Genomic DNA, 18,372 nt, shown 5'->3' on the forward strand with positions numbered 1-18,372 from the left:
GCGTACAGTTGTCCCGGCAGTGTCAGTGTTGGTGGGTGTGTAGGTGTCCCGGCAGTGTCAGTGGGTGTACAGGTGTCCCGGCAGCGTCAGTGTCAGTGGGTGTACAGGTGTCCCGGCAGCATCGGTGTCGGTGTGTTGTACAGGTTTCCCGGCAGCGTCAGTGTTGGTGGGTGTACAGGTGTCCCGGCAGTGTCAGTGTTGGTGGGTGTACACGTGTCCCGGCAGTGTCAGTAGGTGTACAGGTGTCCCGGCAGTGTCAGTGGGTGTACAGGTGTCCCGGCAGCGTCGGTGTCGGTGGGTTGTACACGTTTCCCGGCAGGGTCAGTGTTGGTGGGTGTACAGGTGTCCCGGCTGTGTCGGTGTCGGTGGGTGTACAGGTTTCCTGGCAGCGCCAGTGTCGGTGGGTGTATAGGTGTTCCGGCAGCGTCAGTGTCGGTGGGTGTACCAGTGTCCTGGCAGCGTCGGTGTCGGTGGGTGTACAAGCTTCCGAGCAGCATCAGTGTCGGTGGGTTGTACAGGTGTCCCGGCAGTGTCAGTGTCGGTGTGTGTACAGGTGTCCCGGCAGCGTCAGTGTCGGTGGGTGTACAGGTGTCCCAGCAGCGTCAGTGTCGGTGGTTGTACAGGTTTCCCGGCGGCGTCAGTATCAGTGGCTGTACCCGTTTTCCGGCAGCATCAGTGTCGGGTGTAGGTTTCCCGGCAGCGTCAGTGTCAGTGGGTGTACAGATGCCTCGGCAGCGTCAGTGTCGGTGGGTGTACAGGTGCCTCGACCGCGTCGGTGTCGGTGGGTGTGCAGGTGTCCCGGCAGCGTCAGTGTCGGTGGGTGTACAGGTTTCCCAGCAGCGTCAGTGTCGGTGGGTGTACAGGTGTCCCGGCAGCGTCGGTGGCTGTACAGGTGTCCCGGCAGCGTCGGTGTCGGTGGATGTACAGGTGCGTTGGTGTCAGTGGGTGTACAGGTATCCCGGCAGCGTCGGTGTCGGTGGGAGTACAGGTTTCCCGGCACTGTCATTGGCAGTGGGTGTACAGGTGTCCCAGCAGCGTCAGTGTCGGTGGGTGTACAGGTGCCTCGGCAGCGTCAGTGTCGGTGGGAGTACAGCTGCCTCGGCAGCTTCGGTGTTGGTGGTTGTACAGGTGTCCCGGCAGCGTCAGTGTCGGTGGGTGTACAGGTTTCCCGGCAGCGTCAATGTCTGTGGGTGTACAGGTGTCCCGGCAGCGTCGGTGTTGGTGGTTGTACAGGTGTCCTGGCAGCGTCAATGTCTGTGGCTGTACAGGTGTCTCGGCGTCGGTGTCGGGAGTACAGGTGCGTCGGCAGCGTCAGTGTCGGTGGGTGTACAGGTTTCCCGGCAGCGTCAATGTCTGTGGGTGTACAGGTGTCCCAGCAGCGTTGGTGTCGGTGGCTGTACAGGTTTCCCGGCAGCATCGGTGTCGGTGGGTGTACAGGTGCCTCGGCAGCGTTGGTGTCAGTGGGTGTACAGGTATCCCGGCAGCGTTGGTGCGGTGGGTGTACAAGTTTCCCGGCACTGTCAGTGTCAGTACAGATGTCCCTGCATCGTCAGTGTTGGTGGGTGTACAGGTGTTCTGGCATTGTCGGTGGTTGTACAGGTGTCCCGGCAGCGTCAGTGTCGGTGGTTGTACAGGTGTCCCGGCAGCGTCGGTGTCGGTGGGTGTACTGGGATAAGGTAGGGGGGAAGGGAAATAAGGAAACTGGTGAAATCCACGTTGATGCCATGGGGTTGGAGGGTTCCGAGGCAGAAGATGAGACGTTCTTCCTCCAGGCGTTGGGTGGTGAGGGAATGGTGATGGAGGCGGCACAGGACTTCGTGTCCTCGACGGAGTGGGAGGGGGAGTTGAAGTGTTCAGCCACGGGGCGGTGGGGTTGGTTGATGCGGTGTCCTGGAGATGTTCTCGGAGGTGCTATGCGAGGAGGTGTCCTGTCTCCAAAATGTAGAGGAGACCTCATCGGGAGCAACGGATACAGTAAATGACATGTGTGGAAGTACAGGTGAAACTTTGACAGATGTGGAAGGCTCCTTTGGGGCCTTGGATGGAGGTGAGGGGGGAGGTGTGGGCGCAGGTTTTGCAAATCCTGCGGTGGCAGGGCAAGGTGCCGAGAGGGGAGGGTGGGTTGTTGGGGGAGGGCGTGGACCCGACGAGGAGTAACCTCACCCCTTCAACCGCAACAGGGACAGAATCCCCTGGTCCTCACCTACAATCCCACCAACCTCTGTATACATCGCATCATCCTCCTCTGCCATTTCTGCCACCTACAAAAGGACCCACCACCAGAGATACATTTCTCTCCCCACCCCTACCTGCTTTCAGTAAAGACCGTTCCCTCCACGACTTCCTCGTCAGGTCCACACCTCCAAACAACCCACCCTTCCCTCCCGGCACCTTCCCGTGCCACCACAGGAATTGCAAAACCTGCGCCCACACCTACCCCCCTCACCTCCATCCAAAGCTCCAAAGGAGTCTTCCACATCCGTCAAAGTTTCACCTGCACTTCCACACATCATTTATTGTATCCGTTGCTTCCGATGCGGTCTCCTCTACACTGGGGAGACTGGATGCCTCCTTGCAGAGCACTTTAGGGAACATCGCCGGGACATTCTCACCAACCAACCCCACCGCCCCGTGGCTGAACACTTCAACTTCCCCTCCCACTCTGCCAAGAACATGCAGGTCCTGGATCTCTTCCATCACCACACCCTTACCACCTGACCCCTGGAGGAAGAACACCTCATCTTCCGCCTCGGGACCCTCCAACCCCATGGAATCAATGCGGATTTCACCAGTTTCCTCATTTCCCGTCTTCTCCACCTTATGCCAGTTCCCACCTTTCAACTCAGCACCACCCTCATGACCTGTCCCACCTGTCCACCTACCTTCCCACCTATCTGCTCCACCCTCCCCTCCGACCTATCACCTTTATACCCACCTACTCTCAGCTACCTTCCTCCTAGCCCCAACCTCCTCCTATTTATCTCTCCATCTCCAAGGCTCACAGCCTCATTCCTGATGAAGGACCTTTGCCTGAAACATTGATTTTCTTGCTCCTCAGATGCTGCCTGACCTGCTGTGCTTTTCCAGCACCACACTTTCCAGCTCCTCCAAATCCCCCACCTGGAGCAGGTGGAGGGTAGCAAAATATAGCTGGAATTCTATTTTTTAGAGGTTAGAAATGTGTTAAAATGTATAAATTTCTCATCCCTGCATCTACCTGGGATTGGGATTAGAATAGCTCAATGTTTGTTTTTGACCACTGCAGACTTGATGGACTGTAGGGCCTTTTTTCTGTGCTGTAGATCTGTCTCTTTGACATATCTTCAGAAACATTCACCAAAGTCATGCTCACAGTATGCACACACACAGATGGCACTTAGCTTTATATCATCATCGCTCTCTTCCCTTGCATGAATTGTGTTGTCAGCCATCCAGGCTCAGTGAAGGTAAATCTTTATTTAAATTAATCACTGAACACTGTGATGAAGCTTTTGTCTTCAGTTTCCATAATTAACTTGCTCTGTACCTCCACTCTCTCATTCCTCCCTAGCCACTGTTTCAAACTGAACTAAACTGCTCACAACCTGGACATCCTATTTTCCTCCGAAATGAGATTTCAACCCAAACTATCTTAGCCAAGGCTCTGTGATAAACTCAGTCACTGCATTTCTCATCATTTTTATGTGTCTCCCCACGTCTTTGATTAAGCTTTTAATCCCGCCATCAAATTTCAGTTTCAGGATCAATGCCAAATTTTATCTGAGCACATGTCAACATGTGGCTTGAGATGTTGTTTTGTCTTATTGGCTATAAGAATGTTGGTCACACATGAGGAAATTGACTCCCACCACCCTCTTCTACTATTGTGGCAGCAGGACCTGGAGTTAATATTGAACTGTGTTCTAAGCAGATATAAATATGCTCCTTCCAGCTACCTGAAAATGGACTGATTTAATACAGAACATTTGCTTCAATTTGTAAATTGTTTTATTTGACAATGAAAAATTTACAGAGCACGTTGTATCATGAGACATTTTCTGTCAATGTAACTTTTTATCTAGTAATGCTGAAGTAAAAAATATTGATATGCCATCCCATGTTTTGTGAACATGCAAACTCTGAGAAGGGCAGGAGTTTCCTATTTGCAAATGAATTGCTTCGTATTTTTCACATGCAAATAATCATTCAACTTCCCACAGAATGAAATTTGGCAGAGGTCAATCTTGAGAATCAACATATGCTCAAATAATAATTGAAAATGATTTCTTTCCAAGTCTACTCTGTGGGGAAAATTAATGCTGAGTCCTGTTGCTTCCATCATTGTCTGCCTATGGTCCAGTCTTACCTTTGGATTATTGAGTGAAGGAGGAAAGGAGATTTTTTTTTTGTCATTGCATCTATTATTCGATGAATTTTGATTTTATTTAATATGGATTCTTATTTCTTAGAATATTTTCAATCATGTTTTCCAGAATCATTTTCTTTAGTAAAAGGTAAAGTCTCTACAGTCTGACCAGACTATAAGGCTGCTCTCTCATTAAAGAGAGGTGACTGGCAGTGGTTTAACCCAAGGGTCACCATTGTCTCAGGTGAGGGACCAGGTTAAGAAGGAGAATTCTTCATGGTAGCCTCAGCTGGTCTGGGGATTGAACCCATGCTGCTGGTAGCAGTGTTGCAAACCAGCCATTCAGTCAACTGAGCTAACTGACCTCCTCTCTAGTGGTCATATAAATTCCTTGACTAAGCTCTAAACCCAAGCTTCTGTGCCCTTTTAAGGGAAAGAAATTTGCCATCATTGTGTGTTTTGCCTACATGTGACTCCAGACTTAAAGCAATGTGACTCTCAAGGGCTAAGCAAACTATCCAGTTCAAGAATAATTAGGGATGATCAACAAATACAGGCCCTTGCCTGCAGTGTCTGCATCCCATGAAAAAAAGATAGATGAGCAGAATTTTTGTAATGCATCTACCAAAATACATATTCGGACTGCTTAATGTATCAATTTACAAACATTCTTCATACTATAATTACATGATTTGATAGTAATGCAGAAGTTGCCATAGTCCTGTCAGCTGTGCTCTCATAGATGACAGTTGGTGGTAGGTCACACTTCAGGCTAGGGGAGAGGTTGAGAAGGAGAGTGTGGGAAATGAACCTAAAATGTTGGCATTACTCTGCATTGCATAATATGCAGATAACTGAGCATGGGTTTGAAAGTAATTTCTCTTTCTTTTTATATTTCATTTTCCAACACCTCACACTGCCACACTTTTCTGATGATCACCTCCTGCTTTGCTGTGACCTCCCCCAACTTCTTCTGTAATTTTCACATTACTGCTGATGGTCATAATTTCAGCTGTGGTCCAAAGTTCCCTCTCAAAATATGCTCCACCTCCCTATGCTTCTTTAATACACGCCTTAAAATTCACATCATTGAGCAAGCTTTTGGTCTCCTCCTTTGTTAGTTAAATCTTTAGCTCTGCATCTTTTATTGGTCAGGCTTCTGAAGTGGTTTCCTACACTGTGTGTTGTCTGACTTCTCAGTCTCTCAATAGCTTACATTTTCTAAAATCGAATGAAAATTTGGTATACTGATTTCTAATTTTTTATTTTAACACATTGATTTATGAATACAGAGTACCTTACTTTGAATTGCATGATTCTTAGTCATGATTTATACTTAAACTAATTAAATAATTGCACTTTTGTGACTTGAATTTTTAGCTGTTTTCAGACCAGGTAAAAGGTATGGTATCCTTTATTCCTACAGAGATCCTACGGGATTAAAGGAACAGTTTGGTGATGCCCCACGTTGGCCATCCACCGAAGAATACAAGACAATTTCTAAAAACTCTGCCTCCCTTTTGTGGGTGGTGGTGGTGGGGGGAGTTAAGAAATATGTAATTCTTTCTCAGCTGTTTTGAAGGAGCTTGCATAACATCTTTAAATTTGAGTAAAGGTTTAATTGAGGTGAGGTCACCATAGTTCCATAGGGTTCTCTTTCATCAGAGAGATGACTGGTGGTTAACCTGTGGGTCACCATGCCTTAAATGAGGGGCAAAGTCAAAAAAGTAGGACCTTCCAGGTAATTCCAGCTGGTAGGAAATTGAACCCATGCTGTTGGCATCATTTTGCATCACAAACTAGCCATTCTGCAACTGCACCAACTGACCCCAATTATAAAGCCTCATTCCAAGGTTTAAATATAGAATATTAAATAGTTGCTTCAGTTACAGAATGATTTCCTATCAAAGTAAACAAGGTAATTGATATTCAGTTGCTCCAAATATCCTCATGTATGTAGCAAATTGCTGAGAATAATTTCTGTTCTGCATTTAGTTATCTTAAATCTAAATAGATAATTGTAATTGTTTTTGGGTACATTAAGAAAAAAACTTGGGTGAGATACCTGAATACTGCTGGTGCATGGAACTATTCATCACTGTTTTCAGGATAGTTGGATGGAGGAGATGAAAAGCAAGTAAACTAAACCATAAAAAACTTGCAACCACAGTAGTCTTTGATTTGAAATAATCCACTCTACATCTACTAATGCTTCAAAGGGCAAGAGTTTTAATAACTATAATATAGCTGATCTGAGCATTGTACCAGTAACAGGCCATACCATCGCTACTTCATTTGATTTTGTTTCTTCATTTTTCTTTCCTTGACTGGGAAGTTGCGCGATGTCTTCAAGAGGCATGGCTCGGCCCTCGACGTGCAACAGCTTCTGTTCCAAGGCACCACAATCAAAATACTGAAAAGCAAATTGCAAATTTTTACACAATTATATTGTAATAAAACCTTGCATATTTTTAAGAAAATAAAATGACCTAAAGAGCTTTCAAAAACTATTTTGAACATTGGGTCACACAGAAAATATTTGGTCACATGATCAAAAGTTGGTCGAAAAGGTAGGTGAGAGAAGAAGAGAAGTTTGTGGAGGAAATTCCGAAGACTAGGGTCTATGCAGCTAAAGGTATGGTGGAGTGATTGAATCAGAGATGGGCAAGAATCACTGAGCTCAGGCAGTTGTATAACTTGAGATGGTTATAGGGAGGGGAAAAGAGCAATGTTGTCAAAAGATTTGCAAACTAGGAGAAAAAATTTAAAATCAAACTTCTTTTAAATTTGTTCATGAAATGTGAATGACTTTGGCAAAGTCAGCATTTGTTGTATATCCTGAACTGCTCTTAAATGTACCTAACTGTCTTCAATTGCTATTGCCCATTGGTGCAAATACATCCATGGTACTGTTCAGAAGTGAGTTCCAGGATTTAGACCTTTATGAAAATCCAATTCCAGTCAGTAACATCCTCAAAAACTGTATTTGTCAAACACAAATCCATATTGACTCTATCCCAATCAGATCATCATTGTACAAGTGTCCGTTTATCACATCCTTTTTAATAGATATGATGTACTAACGGGATTAAAATTCAATCTACTGAAGTCACCGACTTTGAAAATTTGTGCATCCTACCAGGAAAAAGGTTTACTTCACATTTTTCTTACAGCTGGTGGACAGTACAAAATGAATTTACAATAGATTCTGGGTTTAAAATATCTTTTTCATCTTAGAATTCCTTAGATAAGTCTCAAACACACATCTGTGTCTTCTCCAAAATTGTTTGAATCTTCAGGCCTGGTTTCATCGGCATTATAGTGTTGAAATTACCCTGGCTTTGGCACTGTCACCCTTCAAGCTCTCCACAATATTTGACATCACTGACCATAAGCAATATAATATTTATCAAAATGTACTTGTATGATTACAATCCTAGCTCTGCAATAGTAAATAATTAACAACATGATCCAGCAATTGCTTTTCTTTATTTTACAGTCATCTCCATTTCCACTCTTGCCTCTATGTCCTCAATAACAGCATCGGCAGCCCTCCATATATATATACATCCTGTGACCACTTTGGCCACACTGTCTTTAACACAACATGCAAATAAGTTGAACATTTCCTTATCTGAATGGCTTCTTCCCAACTTACATTGTGTTCGCTCCCACTGTAAACTCTGCAAATTTGTCATCAGCTTCACCTGCTTCCCTGGTCATGTGCTGTACTAAGCCATGCAAAACTTTTAACTGACCCACATGCTATCCATTAAATGCTATCCATCCCTGCAGTTTAATTCCAGATCTAACACCACACCACCACGAATAAAATCTTTGCCTACACTTTTGTTACTACTATGCATTTTTCTGGTCTCCAGTTCACTCTTGCCATTCTGAAGAAATTTTGATACCCTACATGCTGCCTCACAGCGCCAGAGACCCGGGTTCAATTCCCGCCTCAGGCGACTGACTGTGTGGAGTTTGCACATTCTCCCCGTGTCTGCGTGGGTTTCATCCGGGTGCTCCGGTTTCCTCCCACCATCCAAAGATATACAGGGTCAGGTGAATTGGCCATACTAAATTGCCCGTAGTGTTAGGTAAGGGGTAAATGTAGGGGTATGGGTGGGTTTCGCTTCGGCGGGTCGGTGTGGACTTGTTGGGCCGAAGGGCCTGTTTCCACACTGTAATCTAATCTAATCCCATCTCTGATCTGGATTGGCTCCATTAATTCTTGAACATACTGAACTGAAAATTTTAGTTCCCTTCCCCACACAATCTCTGCATGCTCAGCTAAGTTTTATGTCCTTTAATTTTACTTTTTCACATTTCCTGTGCAGAGTGTAGGTGATGGCCTCATTTGCCAGGATTCTTTTCCAAACCATTCTATTACTACACTTTCCATCTGATTTAAAAAGAAAACATCTTTTCAACAAAGCCTGTAGTTGGCCTTTCCAATATTCTCAATTTGGCCAAGTAGCTTTCACTTACATTAACTGCCTGGGATATTTTCTGTACGAGATGTTACATAAATACCAATTGTAGCTATAAATGTACAAATTATTGGTTTGATATTAAATTTTCCTTTCAATGGAAATAACTAGTTTTATAGAAGTGAATGTACATGAAATCTACACTTGTTCTTTTAAAATACTTTTGATGCATCACAGATATAAATGTTTATACAAATTTGACATAAATATCCCAGAATTTTGAGGGAGGCAAGGAAACAAATTGCTGGAGCATTGACAGATATCTTTGTATTCTCTTTGGCCACAGGTAAGGTCCCAGGAGACTGGAGAATAGCCAATGCTGTCCCATTGTTTAAGAAGGGTAGCAGGGACATTCCTGAAAATTATAGGCCTATGAGCCTCACGTCAGTAGTTGGGAAATTATTAGAAAAGATTCTCAGGGACAAGATCGATATGAATTTAGAAGCAAATGGACTTATAGTTTTAGTGATAGATGGTTTTGTGTGGGGGAGTTGTGCCTCACTAACGTGATTGAGTTTTTTGAAAATATGATGATAACGATTGAAGAGGAAAAAGTGCCTGACGTTGTCTACATGGACTTCAGTAAAACCTTTGACAAGGTCCCTCATAGCAGACTGGCACAGAAGGTGAAGTCACATGTTATCGGGGTGAACTAGCAAGATGGATACAGAACATGGGTCAGTCATAGGAGACAGAGGGTAGCAGTGGAAGGATGCTTTTCAGAATGGAGGGCTGTGGCTAGTGGTGTTCCACAGGGATCAGTGCTGGGACCTCTGCTGTTTATGATTTACATAAACAAATTGCAGGAAAATGTAGCTGGTCTGAGTAGTAAGATTGTGGACGATACAATGATTGGTGGACTTGCGGATAGTGAGGAAGATTGTCAGAGGACACAGCAGGAGAAAGATCACTTGGAGGCATAGGCAGAGAGATGGCAAATGGAGTTAAATCCAGACAAATGTGAGGTGATGCATTTTGGAAGGTCAAGTAAGGGTGGAAACTATTCAGTGAATGGCAGAACCCTTGGGAGTATTGATATGCAGAGGGATCTTGGTGTTCAAGTCTACAGATCACTGAAGGTGGCAATGCAGGTAGATAAGGTAGTTAAAAAAAGGCTTATGGAATGCTTGCCTTCATTGGCAGGGTCATTGAGTATAAGAAGAGGCAAGTTATGCTGCAGCTTTATTAGTTAAACCACACTAGGAATATTGTGTACAGTTCTGGTCACCACACTACCTGAAGGATGCGGATACTTTGGAGAAGTTTCAGAAAAGGTTTACCAGAATGTTGCTCGGTATGGGGGATCTTATCTATGAAGAAAGGTTGGTTAGATTGGGTTTGTTTTCACTGGAACGCAGGAGGTTGAAGGGTGACCTAAAAGAAGTTTATAAGATTGTGAATGGCGTGGATAGAGTGGAAAGCATAGGCTTTTTCCAAGGGTAGAGGGGTCAGTTACTAGAGGACACAGGTTCAAGGTGCGGGGTGGGGGGAGGGGGGGAGGGAAGTTTAAAACAGGTGCAAGTTAAGTTTTTCACACAAAGGGTGGAGAGCTTTGCCAGAGGAGATGGTGGAGACAAAAAAAACCCTGCAGATGCTAGAATCCAAAGGAGGAGAAGGTGGAAGCAGACACAATAAGCAGCATTCAAGAAGCACTGAGTTGGATAGAGGAATAGGAAGGGAATAGAGGGATATAGATCTTGAAAGTGAAGACAGTTTTAGTATGGAAGGGCAAAATATGGCAACGGAGGCTTGGAGGGCCCTGTTTGGTTCTTTGTTCTTTTGTTCTGACATTGCAGGCTTCTCAGTTCTACTCAGCTGTTTTTTAAATAATGAGACTTATCAACAGCTATCACAAGGAAAAGAGAATTGTATTGCCCTGAAGGAGAAGAAAAAAAATCTGATCTAGAAGAAAAATGGGCCTATTGATTAGATTTTTAAAAAAATACCAAAAATTGAAGGCTAGGATTTGGACGGCCAAATGTGATTCAGAAATCTTGCATGTAATCTTATTCTGCTGTGTAATGAAGTGGTTACAATTGTTCCCAACTTTTAATTCCTCAAAAACCAGCAAATTAAAGAAAGGGAATAAACAATTCCAGATACTTCTAAAATATCAATTCATGTGTAGTCAGTTCTTCTATAACATGGTGGTTCCATTCTTATAGAAAAATCACACTTTAGAAACAGCACTTTAAGTGTTGGTGATGTAATCACATTATAGCCAATATATGTTTTAAAAGTTCATGCTTTAGAACAGCATCCCCAATTCATCAATCGTGTTACAGCGAATTTGTGTTGCTGAAATGTGCATTATAGCAGAACGAATTGTTTCTTTAAACTTCAAAACATTATGACTACGGTATGCTTGCAAGAGCAATTTTATCATAGACTACATTGTAAGAGTGTCTAAACGTGTAAAGTTTCTAATTTGCTCTGATTTTGATTTACATGTTTTAGTACTTCAAACATAGAGTTAATTTATAAAAGAATTGTTCTCTACTAAGGCATATTACTTTGTGAAAACCTAATAAATAGTAGCATAATAAGATTACCTAATGGTGCTGCCATAAGGAAGTCTCTGAAGGAAAGTGGGAGATCATTGTTGACAGTGAAATTTCAAAACATTTTGTTTTGTTTACCATTACTTAATTTTGGAACTGGACTCCAATAATTATCAGGATTTACACTTTAGCCAGGACTCTATTTAACATGACAACATGTGTCTGAACAATATTAAATTAAAAGGGAACATACATCATTGCACCATTATCTTTATATAAATGTATATTTGATAAGTTTTCCAATACATTTATAGCTATAAAAATACAATTTTACAAATAATAACACTGAACTTCATTCTGTATCTTCATACATGACCTATTATTGAACAGTATTGTGGGTAACAACCAAAGATTTTAATACTTTCTTTCAATTTCACTTAACTAACCTTAAAGTATTTTTCATCTTCCTGCAACAAGTAGGTGAGATTTTGTGATACAGACTTGCCCAGTTGGAACTGTGGTTTATCATCACTTTCTGTCATTTCCTCTTTAAAATACGGTTGCATTGATGAAACTTTCTTCTCTGATGCAAGCAATGTTGCACTCTTGAGTTTTGGTAGGTTGTAGCTAGCATCATGGATTTCCACAAGGGCATCTGTTTAAAAATAAAACTCTTATTACAATCCAAAAACTGATTGCCTGAAACTTGAGATGATTGGCTTAATGTAGTGAGTAGCTGACTTTTGCAATTAGAGATCACACGTTGAATGCTTGGTCTTGTTAAGCTAGTTGGTGGCAGTTTGGCATCAAGTGAACCTTTGGCTTCAATGAAGCTGGGCTACTGAAGCCTTTCATGACTCTTTAACCACTTTATTTTAATTGTTCCATTGAGCAGAAACACCACTGTTTCTGTCCACCATTTTTCAGCATTTTCATTTTAATGAAAGAAAGAGCATGAACCCTGTCCAAACAGTCCTAATAGCTGCACTTCTAAGTTCTGTTATCATCCATGTAAAACTCTTTTGCACTTACCTCAGTAATTGCTTATCCTTTGATGACATATTGAAACCAGAAGTGTGCACAGCATTATTCATGGTCTAACCAAAGTTCTAAATTCTCTATTTCTGAATTGTATTCCTCTAGAAATGAACTCAAGTGCTTTGTTGTAATATAATGATTTTATGAAGCTGCATTGATTTTTAAAAAAAATATTTTTATTGAAAAATAGATTTTTTAATATTACAACAAATACGAAACAATACAAAGAAAGAACGCAAAAAAAGTTAAAAAACCCAAACCGCTCTCAAGTACAAATGTATGAATATATATAAAAATATATTTTAAAAACCCAAATTAACTACTTAACTAAATACTAACAACAACCTGATAAATAATAATATTATTCTCCCAAACTTTGAATAATATTACAGCTCAGCAAAACAAAACACTAACTCTTGAATAGCGAGAGCATTAATTTTCACTTACATTCGCAGATCCCCCTCTCTGGATAATGGAATCATAAAGCACAACCGTTACTGCTATATAAAAGCCCTTATTAGATGCTCCATAACAATCTTCCTCTAATGCAACAAGCCCAGGGATTTTCAGACACCCACGCTAACAAGATATTCTTTCTTGCACAGAAATTGAGGATGATGAAAAGTTTTTTCTTATGTGCATCTACAGGGATTACATTGGGCAGGCCAAGAAGAAGAGAGGTAGAGTCCTTCTCCACTCTTACATCCAAAATCCCCTCCATTGCACCCACCATAGCACTCCAGTATGTTTGATGCCAACCACAGGACTAGAGACAATGGGTAAGAGAGCCCATACTAACTTTACACTTGGGCTATGTTGAAGATACCCCTGGTTTAAATTTTGATAAACGATCTGGAGTCAAGTGGATCCTGTGGAGAATCTTCAACTGTAAAGCATGGGTCCTATTGCAAATTGATATCTTTCTTGTGTTTTCCCAAATATCTTCCCATGCCTCTGAAGAGACCTCAACACACTTCTCTCTCCCACGTTCTGAATTGAATTGAATAGAATTTATTGTCACATGTACCAAGGAACAGGGAAAAGCTTTGTCTTGCGAGCAATACAGGCAGGTCACATAGTTAAGTAGCTAGATAAGTAAATAATAGGTAAACAACAGCAAATACAAAAACACAGGTACAGGCAAATGTTAAGAGTTTGTGAGTCCATTCAGTATTCTAACAACAGTAGGATAGAAACTGTTTTGAAACCGGCGTGTGTTCAGGCTTCTGTACCTTCACCTTGATGGCTGTAGAAAAACATTGCCATGGCGGAATGGATCTTTGAGAATGCTTGCCTTGATAGCGGGCCTGGTAGATGGATTCTATAGATGGGAGGTTGGCCTTTGTGATTGTCTAGGCTGCGTTCACTACTCTCTGTAACTGTGTCCAATCTTGAATGGTACAGTTGCCATACCAGGGAGCGATACATCCAGAGAGAATGCTCTCGATGGTGCATCTATTGGCAAGGGTATTTGCCGTCATGCCAAATTTCCTCAGCTGCCTGAGGAACAAGTCAACTAGTAAGAGGGCGCTTTGCCTGAGACGTTTCAATATCTAACCCTATTGAAACAGATCCCCACAAGCCCAATCACTCATGTAAGATAAAAGCAAACTTGGTTGATAGTTTTTAATGTCCGGGAGATCCACTCCCCCTAGACTGTAAGGCAATTGCAATTTAGCTAATTTAGCTAATTTAATGAGGGGCCACTTAAGATGCCAATTAAAAGAGCTGAACCAGCCATTCAGTCTCCTGAACGATTGTTTATTGAAAATCGGGGGAAGCATCCATATAGGGTCCAACAAACAAGGAAGAATCTTCATAAGAGCTATCCAACCTAACCATGAGACCGGAAGCACCTCCCATCTTTGAAAGTCTTGTTTGATTTGGTCAAATAATTGAACAAAATTAGCTTTAAACAACCAATCAAGAACTAGAGTGATGAATATGCCCAAATACATAACTCCCCCCCCCACCCCGTGACCACTTAAATGGGAATCAAGATTTGCCCTCAAGACCTAGCACCTTCGTAAGACCACCCAATGGCACAGCCTCTGATTTTTGCAAAATTAATCTTGTACCCAGAAAAGGTGCCAAACAAGCTGATGCATTGTAACAGACGAGGTACTGAAACTGCTGGATTTGACAAAAAAAATGAGAACATCATGCACGCACAACAAAATCTTGTGTAATTTTGACCCCACTGCTGGAGCTGATATATTGGGATCCCTATGAATGGCTTCCTTCAATGGTTCAATCACCAATGTAAAAAACAATGGCGAAAGGGGACAGTCATGTCGGCTGCCCCTAAAAATGCTAAAATTGTTTGATCGTACCTCAATGGTAATGACCGCAGCAACAGGGTCACTGTGGAGAATCTTTACCCATCTTATAAGAGCTTTGCCCAAGCCAAACCGCTCAAGAAAAAAAAAAGGTACTGCCACTCAACTCAGTCAAATGCCTTCTCTGCATCTAGAGAAATCACCAATCCCTATATTGACTGTTATTGATATGTTTGAATTATATTAAGCAGCCTACTAACATTATTGGAAGGTCTGCAGCTCTTTATGAAGCCTGGCTGGTCCTCTTTAACAATAGAAGGTAACACAGTTTACAGCCTTAACACAAGAGTCTTAGAGAGGATTTTAAAGTCAACATTTAAGAGTGAAATGGGCCTGTAAGAAGCACAGTCCTCCGGGACCTTCCTTTTTAAAGAATAAACAAAATTTTGGCCTCTGTTAGAGATGGCGGGAGACGAGGGCCTGTCAAAGTAAGCCTTCTCGGCTGCCTTCAACCATGCTCCGAGGATACGTTGCTGCTCACCCTTCTACCACTTCCTAGTAGAAGGAATAACTAGCCCCCTGGCATTGGCTTTGGCAGTTTCCCAAAAGACGGATGGGCTACTAACCAAGCCTGAATTAATGTCTGGGAAAGCTCTAAATTCCTTAGAGAAGTACTCCACAAACTTATTATCTTTAAGGATAAAGGGATCCATTCGCCAGTGCCTCAGACCCACTATAGCGTCTTTAATCTTAACCAACAGGTACACTGGAACATGATTGGAGATGGTAACATTACCAATTGCACAAGATGCCACCAAATCTAGGGTTGCCACAGGGGTCAGAAAAAAATCAATCCTGGTGTGACATCTGTGTGGATTAGAAAAAATCTGTAAGATCCCTGCTTGTAGGGTAGATACGCATCCAGACGTCCACCAACCCTAACTCCATGCATAAATCCACTAATTGTTTAATTTGTAGAAAGGGTATCTGGGGGCCTTCGGGCAACCTGTTGGCTGTGGGATCCATAGTACAATTAAAATCTCCCCCTATAATGATATGCCGGGACTCCAGACTGATCAATTTGGAGAACACATCTACCAGAAATTTGTAGGGATGGCTGGAGGGCAGTAAACATTTAAAACACCATATTCTTCCCCGTTTATCAGGGTTTTGAGGATTACAAACCTCCTGTGGGTGTCTTTAATACACTCTAGTAACTTAAATGGGAGATTCCTCCTAACCAATATAGCAGTTCCCTACTTCTGGTATTAAAAGATGAAAAGTAAATCCAATCAAAGCCATTCTGCTGTAGTTTCAAATGTTCCTTATCATTCAAATGTGTCTCCTGTAATAAAGCATTATCCACCCTTTCCTTTCTAAGACCCGAGAGTACCTTTTTCCTCTTAATTGGTGAGTGACTCCCCTTGATGTTCCAGGTACACTATTTAATCAAGTCATTAGCCATAACCTTCTGCAGTAACATTTAGATTCCAGAGAGGAGGAACTCGAATTACAAACCACTGAGCCTTAGTGTCGGGAGATCCATCGAACATAAAAACTGCATAAATTAAAACCACTACAGTTAAACAAACCCACAAAGCTATCAAAGACTATATACAACAAACAAACCCAACATATACAGCACCAATGGCGCTGAAGAGGGGAACTCACCCCCTGCCCAAAGGGGGCATCTATACATCCCAAAACCCAACTTCCCATCCCACTGCCAATACTGCAGCCAGAGCATTTAAATACCTGAACCAGGCATAAACTGCCCGTAAGTAGGCATTTAGCCATCCCAACCATTTTCTCTCCTCCTAGCTAGAGCCGTACCACAAACACAAGCAGAAAAGTAAGAAAATACACCTTGAAATAACAATGTGAACAAAGAAAATTTGAAAGAAAACAATAGGTGAGCACCCCATCCATATTTTGGTATAACTTAACCTAGAAATAGAAAGTACACATCTAAACCGCCCCTGAGCATAGTTTAGACCAGATTATTACCAATAATAAAAAAAAGAAATCGCTGACTGGACTTGCTCCTTTTTTTTAAGTGAAAAGTAGAGACATAGAGTCATAGAGATGTACCCAAACAGCACTATTATTTGTACATACAAAATTGTTTACATTAAGTTACTTTGTCCACAAAGTCTCTTGCCTCCTCCAATGTGTCAAAGAGATATACAGATCCATCTAAGGTGATCTGAAACACTGCTGGATACCTCAGAGAGTACTGGATCCTGAACTCCCTCAGTCTTTTCTTGATGCTGTCATAGGAGTTCTTTTTCAGATCACCGCCGCTGAAAAGTCCTGGAAGAACATGATCTTAGAGCCCTCGTAAACTAGGGCCTTCAGATCCTTTCTTTGGATTCTGGAAGCTTCCTCGATTCTCTCCTCATCTCTATAGTGATGAAACCGCACCAAGATAGGACGAGGACAGTGGTCCAGACCTGACCTCCGTGCTGTGACCCAGTGAGCCCTCTCAATCTTGAAGCTTCTCATTCTAGCCTCCAAGTTAAGGAATTTCGCCAACCAGTCCTCAATAAATTCCACCAGCCGCTCACCCTCCTTAGCCTCCGGCAGACTGACAATCCAAATATTTTTTCTCCTGGCCCTGTTATCGAAGTCATCAACCTGGTCAAGCAAATTACAGACATGCATCTCCAGGGCCTGGATCCTATGCTTGGAGGAACCAGTATCAGCTTCCACCACTGTGGCTCTGTGTCCTACCTCATCTGTCCTTTCCTTTAGGTCTCCCAGCTGCTGTTCATGCTTCTATAGCATGATAGCGATGGGGGCCAGCTTCTCCTCTATCTGCTTGCTCAATATCTTGCAAGATTTCGTGAGCTCCTTTACCAGGACCTGGTAGGAAATCAAGTCTGAGGATCCTGCAGGCTGGGCCCGGGCCTGACCTCAGACATACCTGCTCCCTTCTTCGGTATCCCTGGACAGTGAAAATCGAGGTAAGTTGCTCTCTAACAGTTTCCTGGGACTCCACAACCTTTCCAGAGTCCCAGAATATCGTCTTGGTCTGGGTAGGGTGGGTTAGGACTTGCGATGCGGTGCAGAGCTCTGCAATGCGATCTTCCTAGATCACTGCCATTTTGGATCCCCGCTGCATTGCTTTTTAATGATTTGCTTTTCAGGACACCAAGATATCTTCATGCATATATGTTGTAGTTTTATTTTCCAAGGGGTAGCTGGCCTCTTAGTCTGCAAAATGCACCACCACTTGCTTTATTACAATTATGATTTACTTGCTCATTCTGCATAGTCAGAGCACCAATTGGTGTAGAACACTCATTCTTACCTTCTATCAATCTAAGTAGTGTTTTTTTTAACTCTTTCACCTCATGGTTTGATCTTTTCATGCTCTGCTTGCCAGTTCTAACCTCAATGTGTTGCAACTCAGTCAGAGTGTCTCAGCTCACTTGCATCATTGCCAAATTCCATTGCCTCATTATAGTCCAGAAAATTGGTTTTAAGGTTTTTCCCCTTTTTCAGGTTCCTCTGTGACCAACTACTACTACCCTCTACTACCCAACCACAGTGACTGGGATTTAGATTCTCTCTCACATCACTTTATGTCTTGACATGCTCACTTCCTAGTCTTTTGTTGTTTTTCTGCTCCTTTGGTGGCTGCTTGTTCAAGTCTTACATATCTATAAGTAATTTCTTTAAAATATGGTGATACTTGTAAAGCAATGCATTGG

At 42.7% G+C, this 18,372-nt stretch overlaps 1 protein-coding gene across 1 annotated transcript in view; it reads right to left on the reverse strand.

Moving 5' to 3' along the window:
• Positions 1 to 3,990: 3,990 nt before the first annotated feature.
• ccdc83 (coiled-coil domain containing 83) overlaps positions 3,991 to 18,372 on the reverse strand; it is a 77,629-nt gene continuing 63,247 nt past the window's right edge. The window contains exons 10-11 of the mRNA XM_043691603.2: positions 11,786 to 11,994; positions 3,991 to 6,758 (exon numbers count right to left, since the gene is read on the reverse strand). Coding sequence (XP_043547538.1) covers positions 6,582 to 6,758; positions 11,786 to 11,994 — 386 coding nt within the window. The 3' untranslated portion in view covers positions 3,991 to 6,581. The remainder of the gene's footprint in view (positions 6,759 to 11,785; positions 11,995 to 18,372) is intronic.

This window comes from Chiloscyllium plagiosum, unplaced genomic scaffold (genome assembly GCF_037043375.1).
Source record: "Chiloscyllium plagiosum isolate Xiang-an unplaced genomic scaffold, Cpla_swu_hap1 HiC_scaffold_6, whole genome shotgun sequence".
NCBI classification, from domain to species: Eukaryota; Metazoa; Chordata; class Chondrichthyes; order Orectolobiformes; family Hemiscylliidae; genus Chiloscyllium; species Chiloscyllium plagiosum.